Raw genomic sequence first — 25,317 nt, forward strand, 5'->3', positions numbered from 1 at the left:
GTTTAACAGGATATTCATCCTTGTACAGCATTTATTTCTACAACCAATCCCTTCTGGTGACTACGAATGAAAAGCAATACTGACCAGTCTCGTCCAGGCGCATGATGTCATCGCGCAGGTTGGTTCCGCCGGTGGTGGCCATGACCTTGACGCCGCCCAGGTGCTTGCTGATCTGAATGGAGATCTGGCTCACCTGTAGCGCCAGCTCACGCGTGGGGACCATGACCACAGCTGCAGCCAGGGGACCACAACATTACATTACATTACACTTAGCTGACACTTCTTTCATCCAAAGTCACTTAGCGATTTTCAGCACAGGGTGATATTGGTTGATTTACAGTCCATGGAGCAGTGTGGGGTTAGGTGCCTTGCTTAAAGTGGAATTCACCTCTGGGCATTGTGTGCTGCCATCACATGTAATTTACCCTCATTTTGCATTTTACATGAGGAAAATAAAGTAATTTGCATTACTTTGTTTAATTTAAAATAGGGCTGTCAATATTAACGCGTTAATCGCGATTAGATTAATAACATTCTTGATCGCGAATATTTTTTTTAATCGCGATCAGACTTCGCCAGAATCTCCCCACTTCTACCGTCCATATGCAGCTCCTCTGTTAGTAGTCGGATCAGCACTGTCTTCTTTTTGTCCCTTTTATGTGTCCGTAGGTAGCGCGAAGGAGTAGTTGATACCGTAACCATAGAAACCTCTTGGGCTGTGTGTTGTAGTTGAGACTGAGAGGAATTCCGTTAACGTTTGGTGAAGTCAAATTCGAGATCCGGACAATGTCGGGACCCCTCAACGGGTTGTTTGAATTTAATAAACTACCCGACGGTAATGTAGATAAGACAACGGTTAAGTGCTCTCTGTGCAAACAAGAGTTTCAATATCACCGAAGTACGTCTAGTTTAAAGTACCACATTCAGGCCAAGCATCCACTGACGACAACTGCTAGCAAAGAGCAGCCACAGCTTCGCCAGACAACCCTGTGGCCAAGTCAAAGATGCGATGAATCGACAAAAAAGGAAAGTTACGACGGCGATTGCTAAGTGGGTTGCGGTGGGACTGCAGACCTCTTAGCATCGTCGAGGATGTTGGTCCTAAGGGAGGTGCTGAAATAGCCTTCTCAGACTCCTACACTGTGCCATCGAGGGGACCATTACGAAGCGTATTGGGGAGATATACGACACGGAGAAAGCAGCGAAGATGGCCCTGCTGCGAAATGCCAACAAGGTGGCTCTGACCGGTGATTACTGGTCGTCGGTGAGTAACCAGGCCTACCTTGGAGTTACTGCGCACCACATCGACGCTGACTGGAAAGCTTCAAGTCATTTGCGCTGACAGTTCAGCACACTGATGACAGGCACTTCGCCGAAACGTGTGCCCAGCATTTCACCGAAGTGGCTGAGCAGTGGGGTGTTGCGGAGAAGGTGTCTACAATCGGTACAGATAGTGCCAGAAACATGGTAGCAGCAGCTAGGATCCTGCCCTACACGCATATGCCCTGTATCGCCCACAGTGTGCAGAGGTCGATAACAATAGCCATCCGTGACAGCGGCCTAGAGAACATCTTGGGGAAATGCCGCAAAATTGTTGGGCATTTTAAACACAGCCCAGCTAATGCAGCTGAACTGCAACGCCAGCAAGTTGAGGATGGGCAGAAAACAGGAGCCCCTCATACAAGACGTTTCCACTCGGTGGAATTCAACGCTTGCCATGATCAGCCGTCTCCTCCGGAACAAGGATGCTGTCAGAGCAACACTTGACCTCCATCGGCAGCAAAGAAGCACACCGGCCATGGTGACGAATGGTGAGCTGGAGAAGATGGAAAAGCTTGAAAGCCCTTCTCGAGCCTTGCAGGTAAGCCACTTCGAGATTCATTTTATTAATGCATGAAAAATGTAAAATGATCAGTTATTTTTGTTTTTGACTACTTACTTGTCATGGTGTAGTATGCAACACTTTTGATATGGTCATCCTATTATTTTTGTGGACGCATGGATGGCAATGGTGCTATATTGCCGTGATAGCATTGGCCTTCATAATTGAGATAGATTTCTTAACTAGTTGCCTAGCCTAGATATTGTTTTTTTGAAAAATGGCCAATTGGAATGAAACGTGCTCAAAACGGACAACACATGTTGCACATTGTTGGGATTTTGAGAACGGGGATTCTCTCTCTCCTCCCTGTGTGGTACATGCACGCTTGCACTCTTTCTCCTTGCCGAGAGCACACTTCTTTGCGCGATTCAAGCCGTCACTTTGGGCAGAGGAACGGAGATGCGTGTATTTAATTCAGGCCTATGTGTTATTAGATCCTGTGTTTTAGTATGTATTTTGTGGTGTGAGGCAACAAATTAATTTCTTGCAGTTGAATATTTAATTGCTTTGGATCTTATGTGCTGGAATAATTGAATTGAATTCGGTCATATGTAACTGGCTATTATTAATCAATTGTACTTTTTTTTTTTTTTCGTTTCAGGTATGTGACTGAGCTTCTGGGAGGAGAGCAGTACATCTCTTGCTCTGTGGTCCTGCCTGCACTCTGCCATTTGTTCCGGAAGATGGAGAGGATGTGATGACGATCCGGGGTATGTGGTCCGGTTTAAGGCAGCCTTCACATGTGACCTGATGAAGCGCAAAGAAAATACTGATATCAAATGGTTGAGCATGGCATCGGCTCTTGATCCCAGATTCAAGGATCTCAAATGCCTCCCCAGACCAGACAGAGAGGAAGTCTGGAAGGCACTTACTGAAGAGAGTGCCCAGCAGCCAGAGGCTTGCAGAGAAATCGCCCCTGAACCGCCTGCGAAGAAAATGAATCTCCTGTTGTCAGTGGATTCAGATGAAGAAGAGGACCCAGCATATGACATGGCCGTGGACCGGTACAGAGCAGAACAGAGCATCTCATTGGAGGACTGTCCCTTGCGGTGGTGGTCTCTACACGCTCCGGCATATCCAAGTCTGGCACCTCTCGCGATCAAATATCTCGCCACACCTGCAACCACAGTGCCATGCGAGAGACTGTTCTCTCTCTCTGGGCACATCTTGCAAAAGAAGAGAGCAGCTCTCTCCACTGATAATGTTAACAGACTGGTCTGCATTAGCAACTGGCTTAATGAAAAAAAATAGCCCCCCCCTCCCAAAAAAAAAAGATGGGCAACTTCACTGTTGAGCAGTTCCAATCTTGCATTTTTTCTATGAAGCTTTTTGTTTGTGCGCAGGTTTTTAAAATGTTCAGCACTACCAGATCCTCTTGTACACACATACAAGCACACACACACACACACACACACACACACACACACACACACACACACACACACACACACACACACACACACACACACACACACGGACACACGGACACACGGACACACGGACACACGGACACACACACACACACACACACACACTCACACTCTGTGGGATAGTGGAACTGAGATGCCGGGGAGGAGTGAGAGGTAAGAGGTAGTGGGGTATACTACAAAGCTGGTTTAGTGTTAAGCTAACCTTAAGGTAGAGGTAAATCATCTAATAGAGGAGCATGAGGACTCCAGGCTCCTCTATTAGATGATTTATGTCTACCTCAGGGTTATCTTCTTAACACTAAACCAGCTTTGTGGACTAGCCCAGAGATGCCAGTTTGTGAAGTGAGTATGGCTTGCCTGTAAGTGTGTGATGTGATTGTGTATATCCAAGTTCTGAGTCAGTCCCAGCACCTTACACGCTCCCCATTTAAAAATTGTGTGGGGCAGTTCTGAAAAATGTAAAACATTGTTACAGCTTTGCAATTATTTGACAGTTATGTGTCAGTTATTGGCAACTACTTGACTAAACTCTTATCCTTATAGGTGATGAATTACTTTTATGTATGATTTTTTTAATTAACTTTAATGTTTAAGATGATATTGAGTTCTAAGAACTAAGAAGTATTGGAAAAAAAATAAATGAATGGCCTGAAAGGCAAAACAAATCAGTCTTTGTCTCGATCCTTGTTTTATGCCAAAGAAGACATAGTGATCAGAAATACTGTGCATTAATGGTTTCAACTATCTTGAATTGCAAACTAACCATTTAAAAAATGTAAAATAAATAACGATTAATCGCGATTAACTTCCATATTTTTATGAGATTAATCGCGATCAAAAAAATTAATCGTTTGACAGCCCTAATTTAAAAACATTACGCTTTTATCCAAGGTCACTTAGCTATTTTCGGCACAGGGTGATATTGGTTGATTTACAGTCCATGGAGCAGTGTGGGGTTAGGTGCCTTGCTTCAAGGGCACGTCAGCCATAGATAGAGGTGTAGGTAGAAGTCAGGTGGGATTCAATCCAACAGCACCCAGATTGAAAGACCAACTCCCTGACCGATGCGCCATGGCTGCCACACAGAACAGCTGAAACGGATTGGACCACATGAAATGGTAGACTGAACCATAGTGGGGGTAGCAGTGGCCTATTTGAAAAGGAGCCGGGTCTTAGGATGGGAAGGTTGAAGGTTCAAACCCTGCTGCATCAGTAGGTGCAGGTGGTCACCAACACTCATCCATAGCTGAAGTTACCTTGACCAATCTACCTCAGCCCACACTGCTCCAGGGACTGTAAACCAATAACCTGCAAGTACCTACTTTACAAAGGTATGATAAACATGACTCGAGTGAGTATGTTCTAGGTACTAATGTGTTGAATGTGGCCCTGGTGACTATCAAACGCCAGTCATAGGGAACGCAGCCCTCATGGTGTTAGCGAAAACCTGGCCGGGTCACTCTTGCACACTTCCGACACCCACACACCAACGTTGGTGCCAGGCTTTAACAGAGTGCGATGGATAAAACAAATTAATATTATGGCTGAATGAAAACTGTTTCACTAAAAATTCAGCACTGAAATGTTGCAGAAAAAAGGTTTGCAGATAGGCAACACATTTTCTTTCTTGCAAGTGGTTGGCAAAAAAAGGCCCTAGATTAGAATACTCTGGAAACAAAAACTAAGTGGATGGCAAGAGGAGATAAAGACAAGAACAGCAGCATCATATTTCAAATGAAACCGCAAAACATAGCCTTTCCAATGATCAGTCATACGTCTCCAATACTGGCTAACCCACAGCCACCTTGACTAACAAATGCTTGGCGAAAAAACGTGTACAGCAGGAGAGAGAAACCTTTTTCATTCAAAGGGCCACTTCAAATTTTATCAAGTCCTCCAAGGGCTTTACTATGAACACAAAATCAGGATTTCCCACTGCATTTTAGGTATATATATTGAGGGCAGACACCTTTACAAAAGACCCCAGCATCCCTAGGTCCCCTGAAAAATTTAACCGCATTTCAAATGTTATTTCTAACATTTCCTAACAAAACATGGCTTTGAAACCATTACTCTGGATGTGCAGTTTCAAGTGAAACTGCATAACATTAAAATTATGCTGGGGGGCTGATAGGACGGCCTTAAAGTGATACTGTCCCATTTTTGGAAATTATCATTTAACATCAACTCAAGGAGAGGTGTAAAATAAGCTTGAGTTTTACCTTTCTCCTGTACTTCCTGCCGTTCTCTGTGTATGGCAGTGCAAATTTTACCTCCAAGCTAGCAATTAACAGTGAGTCCTATGAGACCAGTTAGCCGCCAGCTGGTCTCATAGGACTCACTGTTAACTGGTAGCTTATATATATATATAGTATAGCCAATTGGAACCAATTGGAGCCAATTTTGGTCCCCTAGGGGAAATTCTTTCTCTGCACTTTATCCCATTTGGACTAGTGAATCACATTGAAGTACACACACTAGTCCGTAGCAGTGGGCTGCCTGCTGAGCGGCGCCCGGGGAGCAGTGTGGGGGTTAGGTGCCTTGCTCAAGGGCACTTCAGCCGTGGTCCGGTCGGGCATTGAACCGGGAACCCTTGGGTTGCCAGCCCAATGCTCTAACCACTGAGCCACGGCTGGAGCTTAGAGGTAAAATTTGCACCGTCATACTCAGAGAACGGTTGGAAGTACAGGAGAAAGGTAAAACTCAATCATTTAACTCAAGGAGAGATGTAAAATAAGCTTATTTCCAAAAATGGGACAGCATCACTTTAAGGGCCGTAAACGGCCCTCGAGACATAGGTTTCCCACCCCTGCTGTACAGAGGAAGAGAGATGTCTGCTTACCCTGAATGTGGTCTTTCTTGAGGTCTATCCTCTCCAGGAGGGGGATGAGGTAGGCCCCGCTCTTCCCCGTTCCGTTTTTGGCCCTCGCAAGAATGTCTCGTCCGGAGAGGGCGATAGGAATACTCTCCTCCTGGGAACGCAACAGACATGTAGATTTCCATGATCAGAACAGCAGGGTTTTTGTGTGTCATCTCTCTGACACTACGCTAAGCTAGTATGTAATGCTATGTAAGCAACAGTGTGTGTAACATCACGTGGGCAATGTCTTTTTGTATTTATGCTACTTGACACCTTAATTTCCCCCTGGGATCAATGAATGATACTCTACTCTAAGCTGTGCTCAAACTACACGATTATCAGCCCGATTCTCGGAAATTCCCCTGAAAATCCACAATAACTGGTGGAACGTTACCCCCCAGGGCCATCATAAGTGACTGAACGGACACGACAAGGAATTCTTACCCAACAAAGTCACCGCTCGCAAATTGTGGACAACAAACAATGTTTGATATTTACGACTCAAATAGAATATCAGGCAAGGCCTCACTATTTTTCCCAAAGTTTCCGAAACAGACATTGTGTAATGTTTATTTGAAATCATAACAAGCATTCCAACCAGTGTTAATTTTGTCGACTAGACTAAGACTAAATATATTAGTCGACTAACCTTTTGAGAGTTTAATTGACTAAATTCTGACTAACAAAAATGATATGTTAAAGACTAAAACGAGACTAAAATGTTGAGGACTTTTAGTCGACTAAATAATGACTAAACAAAAATGATTTGTGAAAGACTAAAAGCGACTAAGAACTAACTTTTAGTCGACTAAATTCTGACTAACAAAAATGATTTGTGAAAGACTAAAAACGACTAAGACGTAGACTTTTTTGGGGGCTCAGACATAAATTGGTACAACCACAACTAAAACCTATAAATTAATTGTTAATTGGTAATCAACCTTTAAAGGGACACTATGGGATTAAAAAATGATTAATTACAGCTGAATCCATCCACCGATACTTATTTGAGTCATTAGTAAATGAATGCTCTGGACCACTTTCGCACCCCACTGTCAGAAAATCCTGAATGTAACTTTTAGCAGACTGACCCTAACGAATATTGGGGGAGAAGCTTCTCAAACAAAACAAAAATCCCTTTACGAATATGTAGCACCAGCGACATATTCACATTTGTATGCACTATTGACTGCTGGCACAGTGGGATTAAAAACATTCTCACCAAAAGCTTAGCTAGGTTAGATTTAGAGACAGGCCTGACATTGGCACATAAGTCTACATAGTGTCCTTTTAAGACACAGTGTTATAAATTTGCTATTACCAGAATGACAATAACCAAGTCCTAGTGCATTACTAAAGGCCCTGTGTTTTATTGTATTGTGACTTAAACTAAAGACTAAAATGTTTAGACTAAAACTAGACAAAAATGTTGAGGACTTTTAGTCGACTAAATAATGACTAAACAAAAAATATTTGTGAAAGACTAAAACTAGACAAAAATGTTGAGGACTTTTAGTCGACTAAATAATAACTAAACAAAAATGATTTTTGAAAGACTAAAAGCGACTAAGACTAAGAATGGACTTAGACACAAGACTAAGACTAAACTGAAAAATGGATGACAAAATTAACACTGATGCCAACATTACCATTGGCTGTGGAGGCTTTTGCCGAACCGCATCATAGCCAATTTGCATAATATTTCTAGGAGTTGAACTCTAGAAAATGTCGTTCTTGTCATACGAATCGCCTCTAGTCGCCAGAATTGCTTTTGTCGAACGACTCAATACAAGGTCAATTACTTCCGTCGCTCGCCTCGCTCAGGTCGCGGCCGGTGTATTCGTGCAGTTAGGACGCCACTCTCGCCTGCTGATCTTGTTCCACTGGGATCGGTTCCAAGAGGTCATAAACATAGAAAATCACCACCACTACTACGATTGCATCCAAGTCTATTGTAGTGCCAACATCACTGATCAACAAAGCTATATACTGTAGCAAAACAGAGTTTAGACTGCCTGAAGATTCTCATTCAATCAGGTCGTCTTGTAGCCTCCCGCACCATTCTACATACTTCCGCCAAGAGACTTGGCTCTGCACTACGTCTGGTATCTGTTTTCTGTGGAGCGATGTTGAGCGGCAGGATCTAGTCTGTGTTCTGACAAATGGTCCAACGTTGAAATTTTATCCTACGGTAGGATGTTCTGTCAGACATGTCTGTTAAACGGTCCTACATCGCCAAAGAGACGTCAGACATGTTTGTTCAACAACTTATCCTGATTTTCCTGAAAATGTCCTTCCCGCTTTCTGCAATCGTGTCAGATCAAACAACCCCCAGACCATGAATATGAAATGAAATCGTTGTATTATGGGATGGTCAGGACCAGGCAAGTCGTCTTGTAGGCAACTGGACTAATTCTAGAGGCTTTGCCCGTTTCTGGGCAGCCATGGTCTAATGCTTAGGAAGGCGGTCTTACGGTCAGAGGATTGCAGGATCAAATCTCACTTACCCCTGACTAAACGTCTATCCATGGCTGCAGTGCCCTTGAGCAAGGCACCTAACCCCACATTGCTCCAGGGACTGTAACCAATACCATGTAAAATAACTAAGTCGCATTGGATAAAAGCGTCAGCTAAATGTAATGTACCGTTTCTCTACTTGACTTGCTCAAATGCGTTCAAGCGACAAAGTCCAGCTGCCTACAACTTGACTCTTGATAGTTTAGACTGGAAACCTGAATTCGCAAGTCTTGCAGCTAAATAATGGGCAGGCGCCCACACCACACATGCAAAGGGAGGGGGCATTAGTCCGTTTTTTTATTAAGCGGGCTTGCGGAGCAAGGACCATGCAGAGCATGGCCCTTGCAGAGCAAGGCCCGATTATAGTAATCTCTAAGTCCTGTTTCTTTATTATTTATTATTGGTTCTCTTGTGCAGGGCAGTAAAATAGAAAATGGATCTCCTCCTAGGCCTTTCGAGATAGAGACACCGTTCAAACACTAAAACGACCGGCTCGGCTTGGAGATCGCGTATAGTTACAGGCTTCTCCGTGTCTCTTGTCGTTTTCCCGTTTTTGGCGATTTTGTTAAAGCCTGGGTCCCCATTGAAAACAGTGGTGGAACCTCCATGAACCAAAGTTCCGCCACTCTAAAGATTAGAGTGTAGGAGGCTTTTTCGGTCATAAAACATCAACACTTTCACCTCAGTGTTTCCCATACATTGAGGAAACTATGGCGGCCCGCCATAGTTTAAATTTGGCCGCCATAGTTTACGAAAATGTAAAAAAAAAAAAAAAAAATTTTTTTTTTAACTTTTTTTTTTTTTAAAACGATATCCGTTTTTGTTAAAAACGATTTGAATTACGATTTTGAATTTCCTTCGCATTTTCCTCCTGGAGTAAATACATCCTACAGACTCTGTATTGGTTAGATAAGTATCCCACGGTAACAGAATGAGGGGAAAGCATTAGGAAGTGACCGTAAGGGTATTACAGTTGATCCATGTGTGCACACATGTAACATCGGGTGAGTAACAGAACATGTGCGCAACGATGCGTTATCAGTCCAAATCGCTAGTCGCATGCATCATCGCTAACTGCGTTTACATCGCGTGCCGCGTGTAAAGGAAATGTTTGTTGTTGACATGTATGGAATTCACTTCAATTTGTGCTGTTTCTTGCTTCAGTTGTGGACAAAACGATTGGCCAAACTCACAATAGAAAGCCTTTGCTGTGCTACTGCCCCAGAGAGCTGAAAAAAAAAACCTTCATAGAAGAAGTCACACTTAACAGGGGTGTTAACCAATCCAATGAGTTCTCTCATTGCTCTCTCTCATTGCTCTCTCTCATTGCTCTCTCTCATTGCTCTCTCTCTCTCTCTCTCTCTCTCTCTCTCTCTCTCTCTCTCTCTCTCTCTCTCTCTCTCATAGTAGCCTACTATTTACCCATAACAAATGGTGAATTTCTGAGCCCTTTTTAATTTGTAGCCTATACCACTGAAGGCATGATAATGCTTCATCATATTTTAGAAATAGGGCCTATGTGCCTTTTATATACCAAATGTTTATCATTTTGAAATTGTTTCAGTTGTTTATGACTTGTGTATGACTGAAATTATCTCTGCATACTATCAGTGCTGCATTGCTTTGTAAAGATAGGCTATTCAACACACTTTAAAAACACACTGAAAAGATACGGCCATAGTAGCCTACTAAAAACATTTTGTTCATAATAATGGTGATTAATAAATGGTGGTCTTAAATTTTCATACTGACATCCTTAAATTTGACTTGATAGGTCACGGCAGACCATCAAGTCTTCAAAAGTAGATCTTGGTTTAAAAAAAGGTTGGGCACCCCTGCTATAGAGAGAACCACAAGTGCTTGAAAGACAGGGATCAAAAGCCTAGTCAAGTTGTTGTAGTTAACTTGGGTTTGGGAGCAACATAAAAAACCTTCAGAGAAGGGACAGTTGGGATGAGTTTACAAACACTCCCTAGGCTTTGTTTTACAGTTGTAATGAGTTTGCTGACAGACATGACACAGCAGAGGAGACATCGGGCTGCATATAGAAATTAATGTGTAATGAATGTGAATATAGACATAAATGTGTAATATGTTGTTCAGCCCTTTTAATGGGAGGAATTTGGAAAAAACTGGCCCTGTGACCAGCACCCCTCATGAAGAATGTGTACGCCTACAGATATGTGTGGGGGAAAAGGCATAGCCTACCCTCTAAGACCCTTTTTGTCTATGCGTTAACAATTTCACAGTGCTCTTAAATTCTTATCTCTGCTCCAATTTTGTTTTATTTCCCAGACCCCTGCATGAGGGACGAATGAAACTGTGTTGTAAACCGAAATTATTCACTGTACTGCATTTTTTGACAATGACAATGTACTACTATTATACAAGTCATGGGTAAAATCTTATGTAGCCTTAATTCTCAAAATATAAATGGTTGAAATATAGGCCCAGGCCTACAGTTTCTCCATGCGCCAATGTCATACTGTAGTCATTGTTTTGCCGTTTTGCATTTACACTGCAAGAATACAAACACCCCCCCCCCCAAAAGGCCCGCGTGAGAACTACACCCCCCCCCCCCCCCCCCCCCCCCCCCCGTGACAAAATAAACACCGGCTGCCCCCATAGTTTCCAAAATTTCTGTGGGAAACACTGCACCTAGAAGTTTAGTTGGCGCGTCAGTGTTTCCCATACATTGAGGAAACTATGGCGGCCCGCCATAGTTTAAATTTGGCCGCCATAGTTTACGAAAATGTAAAAAAAAAAAAAAAAAAAACTTTTTTTTTTTTTTTTTAAACGATATCCGTTTTTGTTAAAAACGATTTGAATTACGATTTTGAATTTCCTTCGCATTTTCCTCCTGGAGTAAATACATCCTATAGACTCTGTATTGGTTAGATTAGATAGGCCTAAGTAGTCCCACGGTAACACAGAATGAGGGGAAAGCATTAGGAAGTGACCGTAAGGGTATTACAGTTGATTCATGTGTGCACACGTGTAACATCGGGTGAGTAACAGAACATGTGCGCAACGATGCGTTATGACACGCCGATATGCGAGGATCTTCGTCCAAATCGCTAGTCGCATGCATCATCGCTAACTGCGTTTACATCGCGTGCCGCGTGTAAGGGAAATGTTAGTTGTTGACATGTATGGAATTCACTTCAATTTGTGCTGTTTCTGGCTTCAGTTGTGGACAAAACGATTGGCCAAACTCACAATAGAAAGCCTTTGCTGTGCTACTGTCCCAGAGAGCTGAAAAAAAACCTTCATAGAAGAAGTCACACTTAACAGGGGTGTTAACCAATCCAATGAGCTCTCTCTCTCTCTCTCTCTCTCTCTCTCTCTCTCTCTCTCTCTCTCTCTCTCTCTTCTCTCTCTCTCTCTCTCTCTCTCTCTCTCTCTCTCTCTCTCTCTCTCTCTCTCTCTCTCTCTCTCTCTCTCTCTCTCTCTCTCTCTCTCTCTCTCTCTCTCTCTCTCTCTCTCTCTCTCTCTCTCTCTCTCTCTCTCTCTCTCTCTCTCTCTCTCTCTCTCTCTCTCTCTCTCTCTCTCTCTCTCTCTCTCTCTCTCTCATAGTAGCCTACTATTTACCCATAACAAATGGTGAATTTCTGAGCCCTTTTTAATTTGTAGCCTATACCACTGAAGGCATGATAATGCTTCATCATATTTTAGAAATAGGGCCTATGTGCCTTTTATATACCAAATGTTTATCATTTTGAAATTGTTTCAGTTGTTTATGACTTGTGTATGACTGAAATTATCTCTGCATACTATCAGTGCTGCATTGCTTTGTAAAGATAGGCTATTCAACACACTTTAAAAACACACTGAAAAGATACGGCCATAGTAGCCTACTGAAAACATTTTGTTCATAATAATGGTGATTAATAAATGGTGGTCTTAAATTTTCATACTGACATCCTTGAATTTGACTTGGTAGATCACGGCAGACCATCAACTTCAAAAGTAGATCTTGGTTAAACAAGTCCGACAGGCGGACAACAGATGCGTCCGTCTATGCCCGTTCTGAACCTTTTTTGCCCAAACGCCCCCTTGGCCTCCTCATAACCTGTCAAGGCAATTTATCAATAAGCCTACCATGTACTGTATAAGCCTGGATTTGAAAAAGTACCATAGGATTTCAACAGTGTTGGGCAATTTACTGAAAAACTGTAATGCATTGCTGATTACATGTTACTGTCTTTTCAAAATAATCCCTTACACTACATTTAGCAATGTGGGGACCTAAGGCGAATTTAGCTTAGGGGGGCCATCGGTCCATCCCATATCACATTTTTTTTTAACATAAAATCTCTATTTTTGTTAGGCTATTTTTTTTTTTTAAATCACTTTTTTTTTTTTTTTTAATTACAAACATAAAAAACAGGCAAACATTACAACCCTTTCTGGACAGATTTCAATGAATAGGCTATTTGCAATTTTGCATAGGCCTACATTAAATAAACTAAAATGTGAAATTCTCTTTTCACTTTAATATGAGAGCAGTGATGTCCCCCCCCTCACTGAAGTGTTATTTCATGTGTGAGCATGATGCTGTCACCTATTTGAAGTGACGTTGATGTTGGATTTCATGGAATACTTTTAAATGCCGCTTTGGGAAGAAAACAGAGTAGGCGACAGGTGAACTGTATTTCTGTCAAAACAGTGGTTTGCAGGCGTTTGCGTTTTCACGTGGATATTGTCTTCGTGGACCGTAACAGACAAATCGTAAGTTCCATAAACTAATCAATGAGACATTGGCTACGTGTACATGATGTTTTTAAGTCCGATTTAATAAATGCGATTTAAATAGATCGGATTAAGAGTTATTTTGCGATGTGTATACATGGCACTTTCACTGAAATGCGATTAAACGAAAATAAAGCATTGCGATTGGACTGAGGACGCACGTGCTGAGCGAGCCAAATAAGGCACGGGGGCGTGGTTCAATGCCACCGAGATGCAGGTCATCTTCCCCACGAAAATCGTTGCCTCAGGCGGACTGAAATCACAACATTTCCCCCTTTCTCCCTGGATCATTTACAATGCTACATTAGCTACCCTGTTAGCATAGAAAAACGAGTGGTCAAATGGTAATGTGGAGTAACTTTGTTGTGCTTCATTACTTCGTGGGGCACTTTTACATCAATATATGGAAGCCACAACATTTATAGTCGCTTAGGGACTTTAAATTAAGCAAAACTTTCATGTGAAAATCAACAGGAAGTGCCGCCATGTTTTTCTCACTGGCAAAGAGCACGGTTGGTTTGCACGCATGAGCTCCAGGCCAAAACTGAGCGACTGCCACCTTGTGGACACAAGAGGGAATCACAGGAGGGAATCACAATTCAGAAACGCATCACGGGAGGGAAACACATCACGGGAGGGCGGACGGACGGACGGAGGGACGGACGGACGGACGGACACCAAAGCCTCTTATAGAGATGCGTGGGACGCATCTAAAAAAGGTTGGGCACCCCTGCTATAGAGAGAACCACAAGTGCTTGAAAGACAGGGATCAAAAGCCTAGTCAAGTTGTTGTAGTTTACTTGGGTTTGGGAGCAATATAAAAAACCTTCAGAGAAGGGACAGTTGGAATGAGTTTACTAACACTCCCTAGGCTTTGTTTTACAGTTGTAATGAGTTTGGTGACAGACCTTCATTGACACAGCAGAGGAGACATCGGGCTGCATATAGAAATTAATGTGTAATGAATGTGAATATAGACATAAATGTGTAATATGTTGTTCAGCCCTTTTAATGGGAGGAATTTGGAAAAAACTGGCCCTGTGACCAGCACCCCTCATGTAGAATGTGTACGCCTACAGATATGTGTGGGGGAAGGCATAGCCTACCCTCTAAGACCCTTTTTGTCTATGCGTTAACAATTTCACAGTGCTCTTAAATTCTTATCTCTGCTCCTATTTTGTTTTATTATTGTTTCCCAGACCCCTGCATGAGGGACGAATGAAACTGTGTTGTAAACAGAAATTATTCACTGTACTGCATTTTTTGACAATGACAATGTAGGCCTACTACTATTATACAAGTCAATATAAATGGCTGAAATATAGGCCCAGGCCTACAGTTTCTCCATGCGCCAATGTCATACTGTAGTCATTGTTTTGCCGTTTTGCATTTACGCTGCAAGAATACACCCCCCCCCCCCCCCCAAAAAAAGGCCCGTGTGAGAAGACCCCCCCCCCCCCCCCCCGGACAAAATAAACCCCGGCTGCCCCCATAGTTTCCAAAATTTCTGTGGGAAACACTGCGCGTTGTTAGCGAGCTCTATGGGATGTCTCCAAATTGTCAAAGTTTCATCTCCCAACTCCCAATACTTTTTAAATGGCAGGTTTGTAAAAAAAACAGGCCTAGGTCTATGGAGAATCCCAGTCTTTCCAAAAATGCATTTTTCAAGAGATCAGCGCATGTCCCACACGGAGGTCCATTTGTGCCTGAACCCTTTAACCTATAAACTTCATTCAAAGACTGTTAGAGAGATCACAAGTATGACTCCGATCTGTGAAAAGGACACGTGCCAACTCCTTTTAGTTTTTTTACAACGATGTTGTAAAGACAAAAAACTCATTGTCATTCTCTCCTCTGTTTAGAGCTCAATACTAACTGTCTTTCAGTCAATCACAACAGGTGCAGCCAATGAAGTGTTCCATTTCAACTGTCACTGTCTCAAGATTCTATTCTTAACGAGCAGGTGCGAGCAACCATTCTAGAAGTCTATTGTTCAACTCTGCAATGCAATGTAATATAGTCTTGCTGGACTGTGCATGACAGCTAGCTGCTTGGCTTAGTGGTAATGCATGCTGCTGCATTAGAGATATGGAGGTTGAGGGTTCGAATCCCACCCGAAGCCATGTTGATTTTCAAAATTATATCATATGCAGTGTTCCTTGGCCAACTTAAAATGTCATGTATGTCATTTAGTATGGATGGCAAATGTGCTGAATTACAGATATTGAGGTTGGGGGTTCGAACCCCAGTCAAAGCCATGTTGGTTTTCAAAATTATATCATATGCAGTGTTCCTTGGCCAACTTAAAATGCCATGTATGTCATTTAGTATGGATGGCAAATGTGCTGAATTACAGATATTGAGGTTGGGGGTTCGAACCCCAGTCAAAGCCATGTTGATTTTCAAAATTATATCATATGCAGTGTTCCTTGGCCAACTTAAAATCACATGTATGTCATTTAGTATGAATGGCAAATGTGCTGAATTATAGATATGGAGGTTGCGGGTTCGAACCCCAGTCGAAGCCATGTTGATTTTCAAAATGATATCATATGCAGTATTCCTTAGCCAACTTCAAATATCATGTATTGTATGTCATTTAATATCAATGGCAAAGGGGCTGGATTACAGATATGGAGGTTGTGAGTTCGAATCCCGCTCGAAGCCATGTTGATTTTCAAAATTATATCATATGCAGTGTTCCTTAGCCAACTTAAAATACCATGTATGTCACTTAGTATATCCCCAAAACGCAGAGCTACAACACTTTCAAGATGGCTGAATCCAAGATGGCTGAATTGTTTGGCCCATAACTTCTGACTGGGTGGATGGAGTTTTTCCAAGATTTCTTTTAGCTTTGTTTTCTCATTAGTACTTTGTTTCATCTCTGCCCCAAAAGGCAAGCCCGCTTCCAGCATTTTCTGTGAGAATGCATTTCTAGTTATTATTATTATTAATAAATATATATTTTTAGGGGCTTTTATGCCTTTATTTGATAGGACAGTCTGAGATGGTGACAGGAAGCGAGTGGGACAGAGAGACGGGGGTGGGATTGGGAAATGACCCCGGCCGGATTCGAACCGGGGTCCCCATGGGCATGCAAGCCCAAATGTGGGTCCGTTTTATTTTTTAATACTAGCGGGGGCGTTGGCAAGCTTATGATGAGGTTCAGGGGGCGTTGGGAGGCTCATTATGAGTTCAAGGGGGTGCTTGTTCAAAAAAGGTTGAGATTTGGTAGAAGAAGGTACCGCACACTCTTGTCCATCGTGCTGCAATTTATTGACAAACAACGTTTCGGCCCGTATGGCCTCTCAAGTTTTACTGTAAAACTTGAGAAAGGCCATACGGGCCGAAACGTTGTTTGTCAATAAATTGCAAGACGATGGACAAGAGTGTGCGGTACCTTCTTCTACCAAATTGATCCTGCACCCGCTACCTGCACCTCGAAACCTCTGGTGTGCGTTGGTTTCCTCCCTCAAAAAAAGGTTGAAAACCACTGAGTCCCCCTACCTGAATGGGGGAGGGTTTCTCCCAGCCCATCTCGAATATGCCCATCAGCAGCTCCCGCTTCAGGCAGTAGTCTTCAAACTCGTTCCCCTTGGTCGAAGTCACATCCTGACAGAAAAACGGAAGACCGTTAAGACTGGATGCTGTTGAAATCTTGCATATGCACTGTAGATGATTGGCGCATTTTAGTATTGGACAGTTAGATGCAATGACAACTATTTATACAGCATAGTATTGAAACTATGCAGTTGACTCAAAGTGCAAAAAACACATGCACACACACATTCACGCACCAGCTTTGGAGGCTGTCAAGAAGGCGCAAATTGTGAGAAAGTGCACAGATACAAACACGGACACACAAAAATAGTAACTTACAGAGGTCTTGACCCTTGTGTCTTTGGGGGGAAGCTGTAGGGCCTTCTTCCAGTCATCGCCAAACCTAAACATTGGAGCACATTGAAAAGAAGAAAGTCCACAGAATGATTTTGCACATGGTCATCAGAAAGCCAAGTCATAAAAGGAAGATAAAATGCAGACTATGTTTTCATAATGAATAACAATCCATCACTCGTGTATCTACACAACATCAAAACAGCTACAGTAAAAAAAAAAAAAAAAACAATAAAAAAAACACACACAACTCAAAGGAGTTCAAGTCCAGATGGACTATGAAGAGTCACACTATAGCATAGAACAGTATTAACACCACTGATGACGACGATTCACTAAACAGATGGCTGATCAGCGGTTCACAAACAGTCAGGCAGTGATGCGGGGCACTGGGTCACCCATCTAATTTCTCCTTCCACTCACATCTACCCACAATAATAATCGAACACTCTGAAGTACACAAGCATACTCAAATGGTTCCAAATACAGATAAGCAATATTGAAGTCATAACAGCACCAAAAAAGTATTAAATCAACACTAATTGTGTTAAATCACCCAACAGGTGGCTGATAAGTGAGTCAAGCGGTGATGTGGGCCGGGTCACGTACCTAATTCCTCCTTCCTGGGGTCCGCCTCCTGGCTTTGGGGCGCCGCCTCCCCCTGGCACCTTTCCCGGTGGCGTGCTCACAGCATGGGGTCCTGGCTGGGACACGGCTTTAGGCGGCTGTCCTCGGAGCTGGCCGTTCTGCTTGTTCAGGCCCATCATCACGGGTCCCATGCTTTCTGTTCTTGCAGTTGCCATTTTGTTTTGCTTTGTGTTTGTTTTTTTCTGGTTTGTTTTCTTTTTTTTTTCTTGTACTCCTCGTTTGCTCCTTGCTGATGCTGCTTCGTTTGCTGCTTGTTAAAGTCTTTTTGCTTTGTCCTCTCTGAAAGGTTTCAACGCCCTTCCCAGAGTATTAATACCAACAAAAAAAGAAACTAATAAAGCATTTATAATGCACTCTATTTCTTAAATCCAAAGTTATTTAGAAGTGTCTTTGTAGTATTTACATATACACAAGTGCACGTACAGTGTAGCCTCTTTCAAGAAGAGCAACTGACGTCATGAAAAATAAGTGTCACTCCAGCTCTTCCAAATGAAGAGAAATGAGCATTTATATGCATAAATATAGAAGACCTGACCACAATATAGAAAATTATATGCAGACAAGTCTCACAAAAGTACAAATCCTGCAACTGCAACAGCTAAGGCAATACTGAACGAGGGAGAGAGTCTGAAAAATATCCACGTCTCGTGCTTAAGCAGTTCAATCTCTCCTTTTCCTTAGTCTGCTATCCAAAAACAAAAAGGTTAGTTCATCAAAACAGCTGTGTTTCTCTTGGGTACAGAGTCTATTCCTGCTTTTTCAGAACGCTTCAAAAAAATGGAAATAATTTGTTCACTCCAATTCGAAGATGTGCTGATAGTGAATCTGAATTTGTGAATCCTCTTGCTTCTTGCTTTATGATTAAGTTCCTGACGGTTCCAAAACAAAACAAATCTTGGGATGTTGTAGTCCAAAAACTCCCAATAACTCACTTTGCCTCGCTGGGTCAACCAAATGTAATTCAATGTAGAATTTCGTCCAATACCATTGCTCCACAGATCTCAACTGTGTGGGGTGCGTGCGTGTGCACTTGTGTGTCAGTTTGCATGTGTATGTGTGTACAAGATGAGAAGCCAGTCGGGTTTCCTCCAGTAAACAGACCAGCAACTGAAAACTCGGTCACCTGCCACAAAGAATGGAAATGGAAGCGCGTTTATTAACAATAAATATAGCATTTATTCTACGCTAGTTTATTATTAAGAATGATTGTTAGTGGCCTGGATGCTTTCAACACATGTTCAACGTAAGTCCTGTATCTTGCACACAAAAAACACTTTCAACCATTTTAAATAGCCACCTGACTTTGCCACACGTGCATTTGAAACCTTTGAATTTGTACCATTTCGCCAAAAACAAGAACTAGGCCTCGAGACGCACTGCGCGCCGTCCCAAACTGTTCGAAGTGTTACACCAGGGAAGAAACTTAGTCCAAATGGCTGGTTTATACTACTTTTCGTGGTTGCAGTTGGACCACGCGCCTCATGTTACTCTGTTTCCAACGTTTCCAACACGCGGCAAGTTATGTTCTTCATAGGTGATGTAGAAGTACATCTAGTATTTGGTTAAGACAAGTATTTAGACTATGTATAAAGACATACTTTCATGGAGCAGATGGACTAGCAAAAGATTAACTCATAATCAAGCGCAAAGTGCAATGTAAGGCCTTTCAATCGATATATAAACTTAATAAATGGAATTAAACTGAAAAGCAGCTATGGAAAGTAAATGTAAATTGACAATACCAGTTAACGGGTTAATGCTAAAGACTTGGAAATAAATAAGCTGCTAACAAGTGCAATCCATCTACGCAATAGCATGCTGTGTCGAGCTAACGCTACATCCTCCAGCAGCTAGAGTGTTATCTCGACTCTTGACTGCATGGCAAAAGAGCAAGTCTGCAGCATTCGGTTAAAATCGTAAATAACATATAGCAGACAGTGCAGTAATTTTGTCATGTTTTGGGTAATACATTGGTCCCAGACAAGTCAGCTGCTACTACTAAGCGTCTCGTTACTGCTTCGATATGATAGCCCCAGCTACTTGCAACTAGACGTACTCGGTGTCTGGTTCATTCTCAATTTCTCTCAATTTTAGTAAATTGTGTAGTCGCTGCATGAAGTTGACAGAGAAATTAGTTGAAAGAATAACATGAAATTGAGAATGCAAACAAATTTGAGGCGAATAATCGACATTAGCCAGTTAGCATTAGCTTAATTTACCAATTTGGCTTTGCTAGCGTTAACAGCTAGCCACGGTTAGCAATACTGTATGCAAGGAAGCCGTTCTCGTTTAATAACATGGAAGGAACTTGACCCGATTCGAGATACGTTACCTTTTTCTCCACCGTAAGTTTTACCTTGATGTTAATCTAGATGCTGATCAAATGTTCGTATGTGTAACGCAACTGAATCTCAACTCACATTTACCACTTTGTCTATTGTGTTTGCTCTTGCTAAATCAACATGGTCGCCGTCGCCTTCTTCTTCCTACCCTTCTTTGTCGTGGCGTCGCTACTTATCTGACAGCAACAGCAGCTTGTTAGTATTACTACTGCCATCTGTTGATGCGGTGGAGGTCTTGCTATTACCCCTCAGCAAAAGACAAGTCAAGTGTCCTGGCCTGACAGTCATGACCAGTTGCATGAACTCAGAATAGAAAAGCTCTCTTTTATCATTGCGCACATAGCCTGCATGTCTATGTAGAATATTTTTAAATGCTCACAGGCCTAGGTTAACCTGAGAACTCCCATACTGCCTTTAGTTCTACACAATCATTCCGATCTGTGATTAGATCTGGCCTAGGTGACTTTTGTCTGGGTTCTTTTGATTTCATAAAATGGTAAGAATTGTTGTGGCACAATATACACATTTATTCAAACACATGGACACATTTGACAGGTATTTTATTGTGAAAACACATGAGGCTGAGTATGTCCTCCCAGTTAAATCCTTAGTTGGAGGCCATAGTTGACTTGATCCAATCAGTGAATTTGCAGACCTACAAGAAAGAGAACAAGAAGTCATCTTACAGTGCCCGCAGTAATAAGATGCACGGCAGTGTACTACTGTCACGTGGAATCACAATCAACATTCAGCACAAGCACAGCAGTCACCAGTAGGGTGATGCAATTCTTACACTGTCAATAACAAAAACAACCATAACATACAAAGCATCCATAACATATTAAAACAAAAAAAGTCTGAAGATGTTATGAGAGGTTTTAACCATTGAAGTGTCGCCATGGGGCCATGTAATGAAGAAGACACTGTATGAAAACAATGTGGTTGACAGATGTACCTTTGCGTACACTCCAGGGCGATTGGCCTCAGCACATCCCCATCCCCATGACACCACTCCCTGGAGCTCATTGTTGCAGACCAGAGGACCACCAGAATCACCCTGAGAGAGAGAGAGAGAGAGAGAGAGAGAGAGAGAGAGAGAGAGAGAGAGAGAGTTAGAGAGAGATTTAATTTAGAGAATGCAAGTGATGTTCTCAAACATGGCAAATGTACTCATTGTATCAGAGTATTCTTACAGAATGATGCAAATGCCACCCCTCCTGATACTGATGGCATGTAGCCTACCCTACATTCAAAATGTATATCATATCCAAATAGCACCCTCACTGTTGTCATATACAGTAGCTGTAAATTAGGGCTGACAATTTTTCACGTCATACAGTTTGTTGTCATGTGAGTCTGCCCAGTCCAGTCAACAACAGACAAATAGTCAGCAGTCACTATGGAAAAAACACATGTTTTATGCGATTCCTAAAGTACTGAACAGATAAAACAACCATGTTTAACTCACGACACGTGCCCTGTTCTAGTTCACTGCTCGGGGCTCAAACCCACAACCTGCAAAATCCATAATCCAGTTCGGGCATGGGAAGCACAGCATGATACCGCTGAGCTAAAGGTCCAGACCGATAGGGCACCGCTACCGATACTGTATGAGGCTTTGGCAGGGAGGTTCTAACGTTTGACGCTGAACTCTACTAGTTGGCATTCGTTACACACACACACCTGGCAAGAGTCCTTGCCTCCCTCCAGGAAACCGGCACAGAACATGGAGTCGGTGATCCTATCAGGGTAGGAGTTCTCACAGTCCTGCTGGGACAGGATGGGCAGATCCAGGCAGTTCAGACACCATCTGCAGCCAACTAAATCCAAGAGATCCACCGGAGGTTTGAAGAAAAGAGAGGAAAGAGTTAAGTTTTCACTTCCGTAACAATTCAGACTATAATAAATTACATGTAGGAATTAGTTTAGTCTTTCAGATTTTTACAAAATGTGAAAAAAACTGTAATACGTACTCTAACCTGTACTCTCTAAGACTTCAATGGTACGGTTGAAATTCTGCACACTTGAATGAATGCTATACAGAGCAATTTTTGTTACATTTTGATATGGGAGTTCTACACCAGTAGTTCTCTACCTTTTTTGAACAAATGCCCCCTTGACCTCACAATAAGCCTCCCAACGCCTTCTTGATCACATCATAAGCCTGCCAACGGCCCACTTAATATTAAAAAAATATGAAGGGTCCCCTAACGTACCCTGGGGGGCTGTAGGGCCGCTGTTGAGAAACACTATTCTACACATCTGATCTGTAATTACACCTGAACAAAACAACTCACATACTACGAGGGAGGTCAGTTTCCAGAGACATGAAAACGCATCTGAAGCAATGTAGACTTCTGTTTTTTTTTTTTTAACGGAGTCGACCTTTAAATACCCCTGTATCTGTCCCCCATACTCACATGGGCTCTGAGTGGATCCCCATCCAGACACCAGGCACTGGGTGCCAGCAGGGGCGCAGTTCTTGGGCAGGGCCATGGTCTGGACGTACTGGTTGAGGGTGACGGGGGTCTTCAGCTTGACCAGCATGATGTCGTTGTTGATGGTGTAGCGGTCGTAGTCGGGGTGCTTGATCGCCAGCTCGGCGCCCACCTCCTGCTCCGTGCCCTCGCCGTAGCGGATCTCATGGTCACCCAGCACCAGGGTCAACTCACCGGCACTGCAGGGAAGGAAGAGAACATAAGTTGAATAGAATATAGTTGAATATAATAGAATAAAGGTAGAATAGAATAGCATAGAATAAGAATAGAATAGAGTTGAATTAAATGGAGTACAATAGATTGGAATAGTTTATTGTCACTACAGTATTTTAGTGAGGAGTAGTGAGTTTCATTGAGGAGTTTATTGTCACTACACTACATGTACAATAGGAAACTACACACACACTGTACACACAACTCGCCGATACAGCATACAGTGCAAATGCTGATGCATATTATCAAATGCATGGCAATTATTTGAAGATTCCAATGATGTGACAAAATATTGGGTCACAACGTAATGACCATGGCAAATTGTGGGTCCCAAGACTATTCCAGTTAAGAACTACTGAGGTTTTCAGTGCACTGAAGGCCTATGCATGTATGATGCAAACTAGTATACACACATGCATACACTTGGAAAGTTATTTGGCTAAAGAAGAGAAGAAGAAGTCATTATCAATGAATATCCTCAAACAAATTCGGACAGACAAGAGTGCCGGACACGATATCACATATGAAATAATCTTATATCACAAAGAAAATGGTCTGTCACTGTAAGCAGCCGTTTTGTACATTTCCACACATTGCCACATTTCATATGAATACCACCACATCAACTGAGTGCCACGGCTAACTCAGTGGTCACCCTGATGTCACTGATGGCTGGACTGATAATCTGGCATACAGGATCTTTTCCCGGTTGGCCAACAATTCTCATAAGCTGATGGTATTATTTTTTTGTTAACTTTTTTTGTTTGTCTGTTTTTTTCCCTTGGAGACCGACCCACAATTCTGATAGGGTGGCCCATTGGTCCATTTAATGTAGACAGTGGACTGAGCTAATCATAATATCGTAACAGTGGTGTCCAAATGGCGGCCCGCGCGCCAGATCCGGCACAGGCACGGCAAATATTTGACCCGCCATGTGGTTGGTTGGAACAAATGAAACCATATAGGCCTATGTAATGTATGTGTGCTGTCTGGCCATATGGGCGGACGATTTGTTTAATTGGAGATCACAGTTGTAGAATCTGAGGGGCTGCTATGTTAAAAAATGCCCAGGTTGTTTTTCTATCCCAGTCCAGTCCAGTCCTGGCTTTCACCCACTCTTTGTGAGTGGCAGACGATTTGTTTGGCCCTCAGCCTGGCCCTTTTCTGGCAAATAATTGGAGACCACTGTCGAAGATTATGAGGGGCTGCAATGCTAAAAATGCCCGGTCAGTTTTTCCATCCTTGTCCAGTACTGGCTGGCTTTCACTCACTCTTTGTGACAGTGGGCTGCAGAGACCACCCAGCGATCACTGATGAGGGTGCCGCCACAGAAATGCCAGCTTGTCTTCAGGGACACCTGCCAGGGTGCAGAGTGGGGCTTGCACTCGTACCCACCCACAATCTTATCGTCCACCTCAAAAGCCACTGCAGAAGGAGTGAGAAGAGGTCCATGATAGACAGTTTAGTGGAAAGTATCGAAAGGAGAAATTCTGTGACGGTATGAGAGCTAAACTGAAGTAACATATGGATTGAAGAATACAGAATCAAATACAAAAGGAACCTTGCGTACATTGTAATAGAACACCAATATTCCTATATGATAGGCCTCAACAGGCTCTACACAAATGGCACTTTACATAAATGTATTCCTCCTGTTTCTAAAGCCAATACATGTTTGTGGCCTTAACCACTCAGTCATGAACACCAGAAGAGTCGTGGCCAAAAATCAGTCGCACAGCAATTCACACACACACACACACACACACACACACACAAACACTCACACACTCACCAGAGGCTCCGAGACACAGCAGGAGGATTGCTAGGTGCATAGCTGTAGGTGTGTATGGTTAATATGACTCAGTGGAGTAAGGTATGATTGTCGTCCCCCATGGCATTAAAAAGTCTCCCACAATCCTTGGTGATGCCACGCCTCTGTGACATGAACCAGTCATGGCTCAGCGGTCCCACACGTCCAGCTATTGACAGTGGAGGTGGTCCCCCAAAAAAGTGGTAGATTAGACTGAGAACAGCAGTTAATCAGTAATACCAAAGAATGATAATGCCGCTAGAGCACATATGTCTCATAGTGTCAGTATTCCCACACACAAAGAGACATGTTCTTAAAGCAACACTAGTTTACTGGGAGTCATTTTTGTTTTGGTCACCCTACACCAGGGGTGGGGAACCTTTTTCATTCAAAGGGCCACTTCACATTCCTCCAGGGGCTGTAAAAGTCCTCCAAGGGCCGTACTACAAACGTAAACCAGGATTCCCC

General features: G+C 42.7%; 2 protein-coding genes across 2 annotated transcripts in view; both read right to left on the minus strand.

Annotated features, from left to right (window-relative positions):
- Positions 1–20,484, minus strand: part of LOC134436566 (probable ATP-dependent RNA helicase ddx6) — a 33,174-nt gene extending 12,690 nt beyond the window's left edge. The window contains exons 1-6 of the mRNA XM_063185841.1: positions 20,319–20,484; positions 17,948–19,109; positions 17,324–17,387; positions 16,952–17,056; positions 6,155–6,284; positions 85–231 (exon numbers count right to left, since the gene is read on the minus strand). Of these exons, the coding sequence (XP_063041911.1) occupies positions 85–231; positions 6,155–6,284; positions 16,952–17,056; positions 17,324–17,387; positions 17,948–18,141 (640 nt within the window). The 5' untranslated portion in view covers positions 18,142–19,109; positions 20,319–20,484. The remainder of the gene's footprint in view (positions 1–84; positions 232–6,154; positions 6,285–16,951; positions 17,057–17,323; positions 17,388–17,947; positions 19,110–20,318) is intronic.
- A 416-nt stretch (positions 20,485–20,900) lies between these two features.
- LOC134436564 (trypsin-2-like) lies at positions 20,901–24,989 on the minus strand. The gene is made up of 6 exons (XM_063185838.1): positions 24,832–24,989; positions 24,311–24,464; positions 22,749–23,005; positions 22,012–22,148; positions 21,284–21,385; positions 20,901–20,983 (listed from the first exon to the last, which is right to left on the minus strand). The coding sequence occupies exons 1-6, from the start codon at positions 24,869–24,871 to the stop codon at positions 20,936–20,938; spliced, it is 738 nt and encodes a 245-aa protein (XP_063041908.1). The 5' UTR covers positions 24,872–24,989; the 3' UTR covers positions 20,901–20,935.
- Positions 24,990–25,317: the final 328 nt, after the last annotated feature.

Source organism: Engraulis encrasicolus, chromosome 20, assembly GCF_034702125.1.
Source record: "Engraulis encrasicolus isolate BLACKSEA-1 chromosome 20, IST_EnEncr_1.0, whole genome shotgun sequence".
NCBI classification, from domain to species: domain Eukaryota; kingdom Metazoa; phylum Chordata; class Actinopteri; order Clupeiformes; family Engraulidae; genus Engraulis; species Engraulis encrasicolus.

What these genes read in the sequence shown, in the direction of transcription:
- LOC134436564 (XM_063185838.1), bottom strand. Translation starts at nt 24,871, where the DNA reads ATGCACCTAGCAATCCTCCTGCTGTGTCTCGGAGCCTCTG. An exon ending in GCTGTGTCTCGGAGCCTCTG is followed by an intron (nt 24,465 to 24,831) that starts GTGAGTGTGTGA and finishes CTCCTTCTGCAG; the next exon opens with TGGCTTTTGAGGTGGACGAT. An exon ending in GAGGCAAGGACTCTTGCCAG is followed by an intron (nt 21,386 to 22,011) that starts GTGTGTGTGTGT and finishes TCTCTCTCTCAG; the next exon opens with GGTGATTCTGGTGGTCCTCT.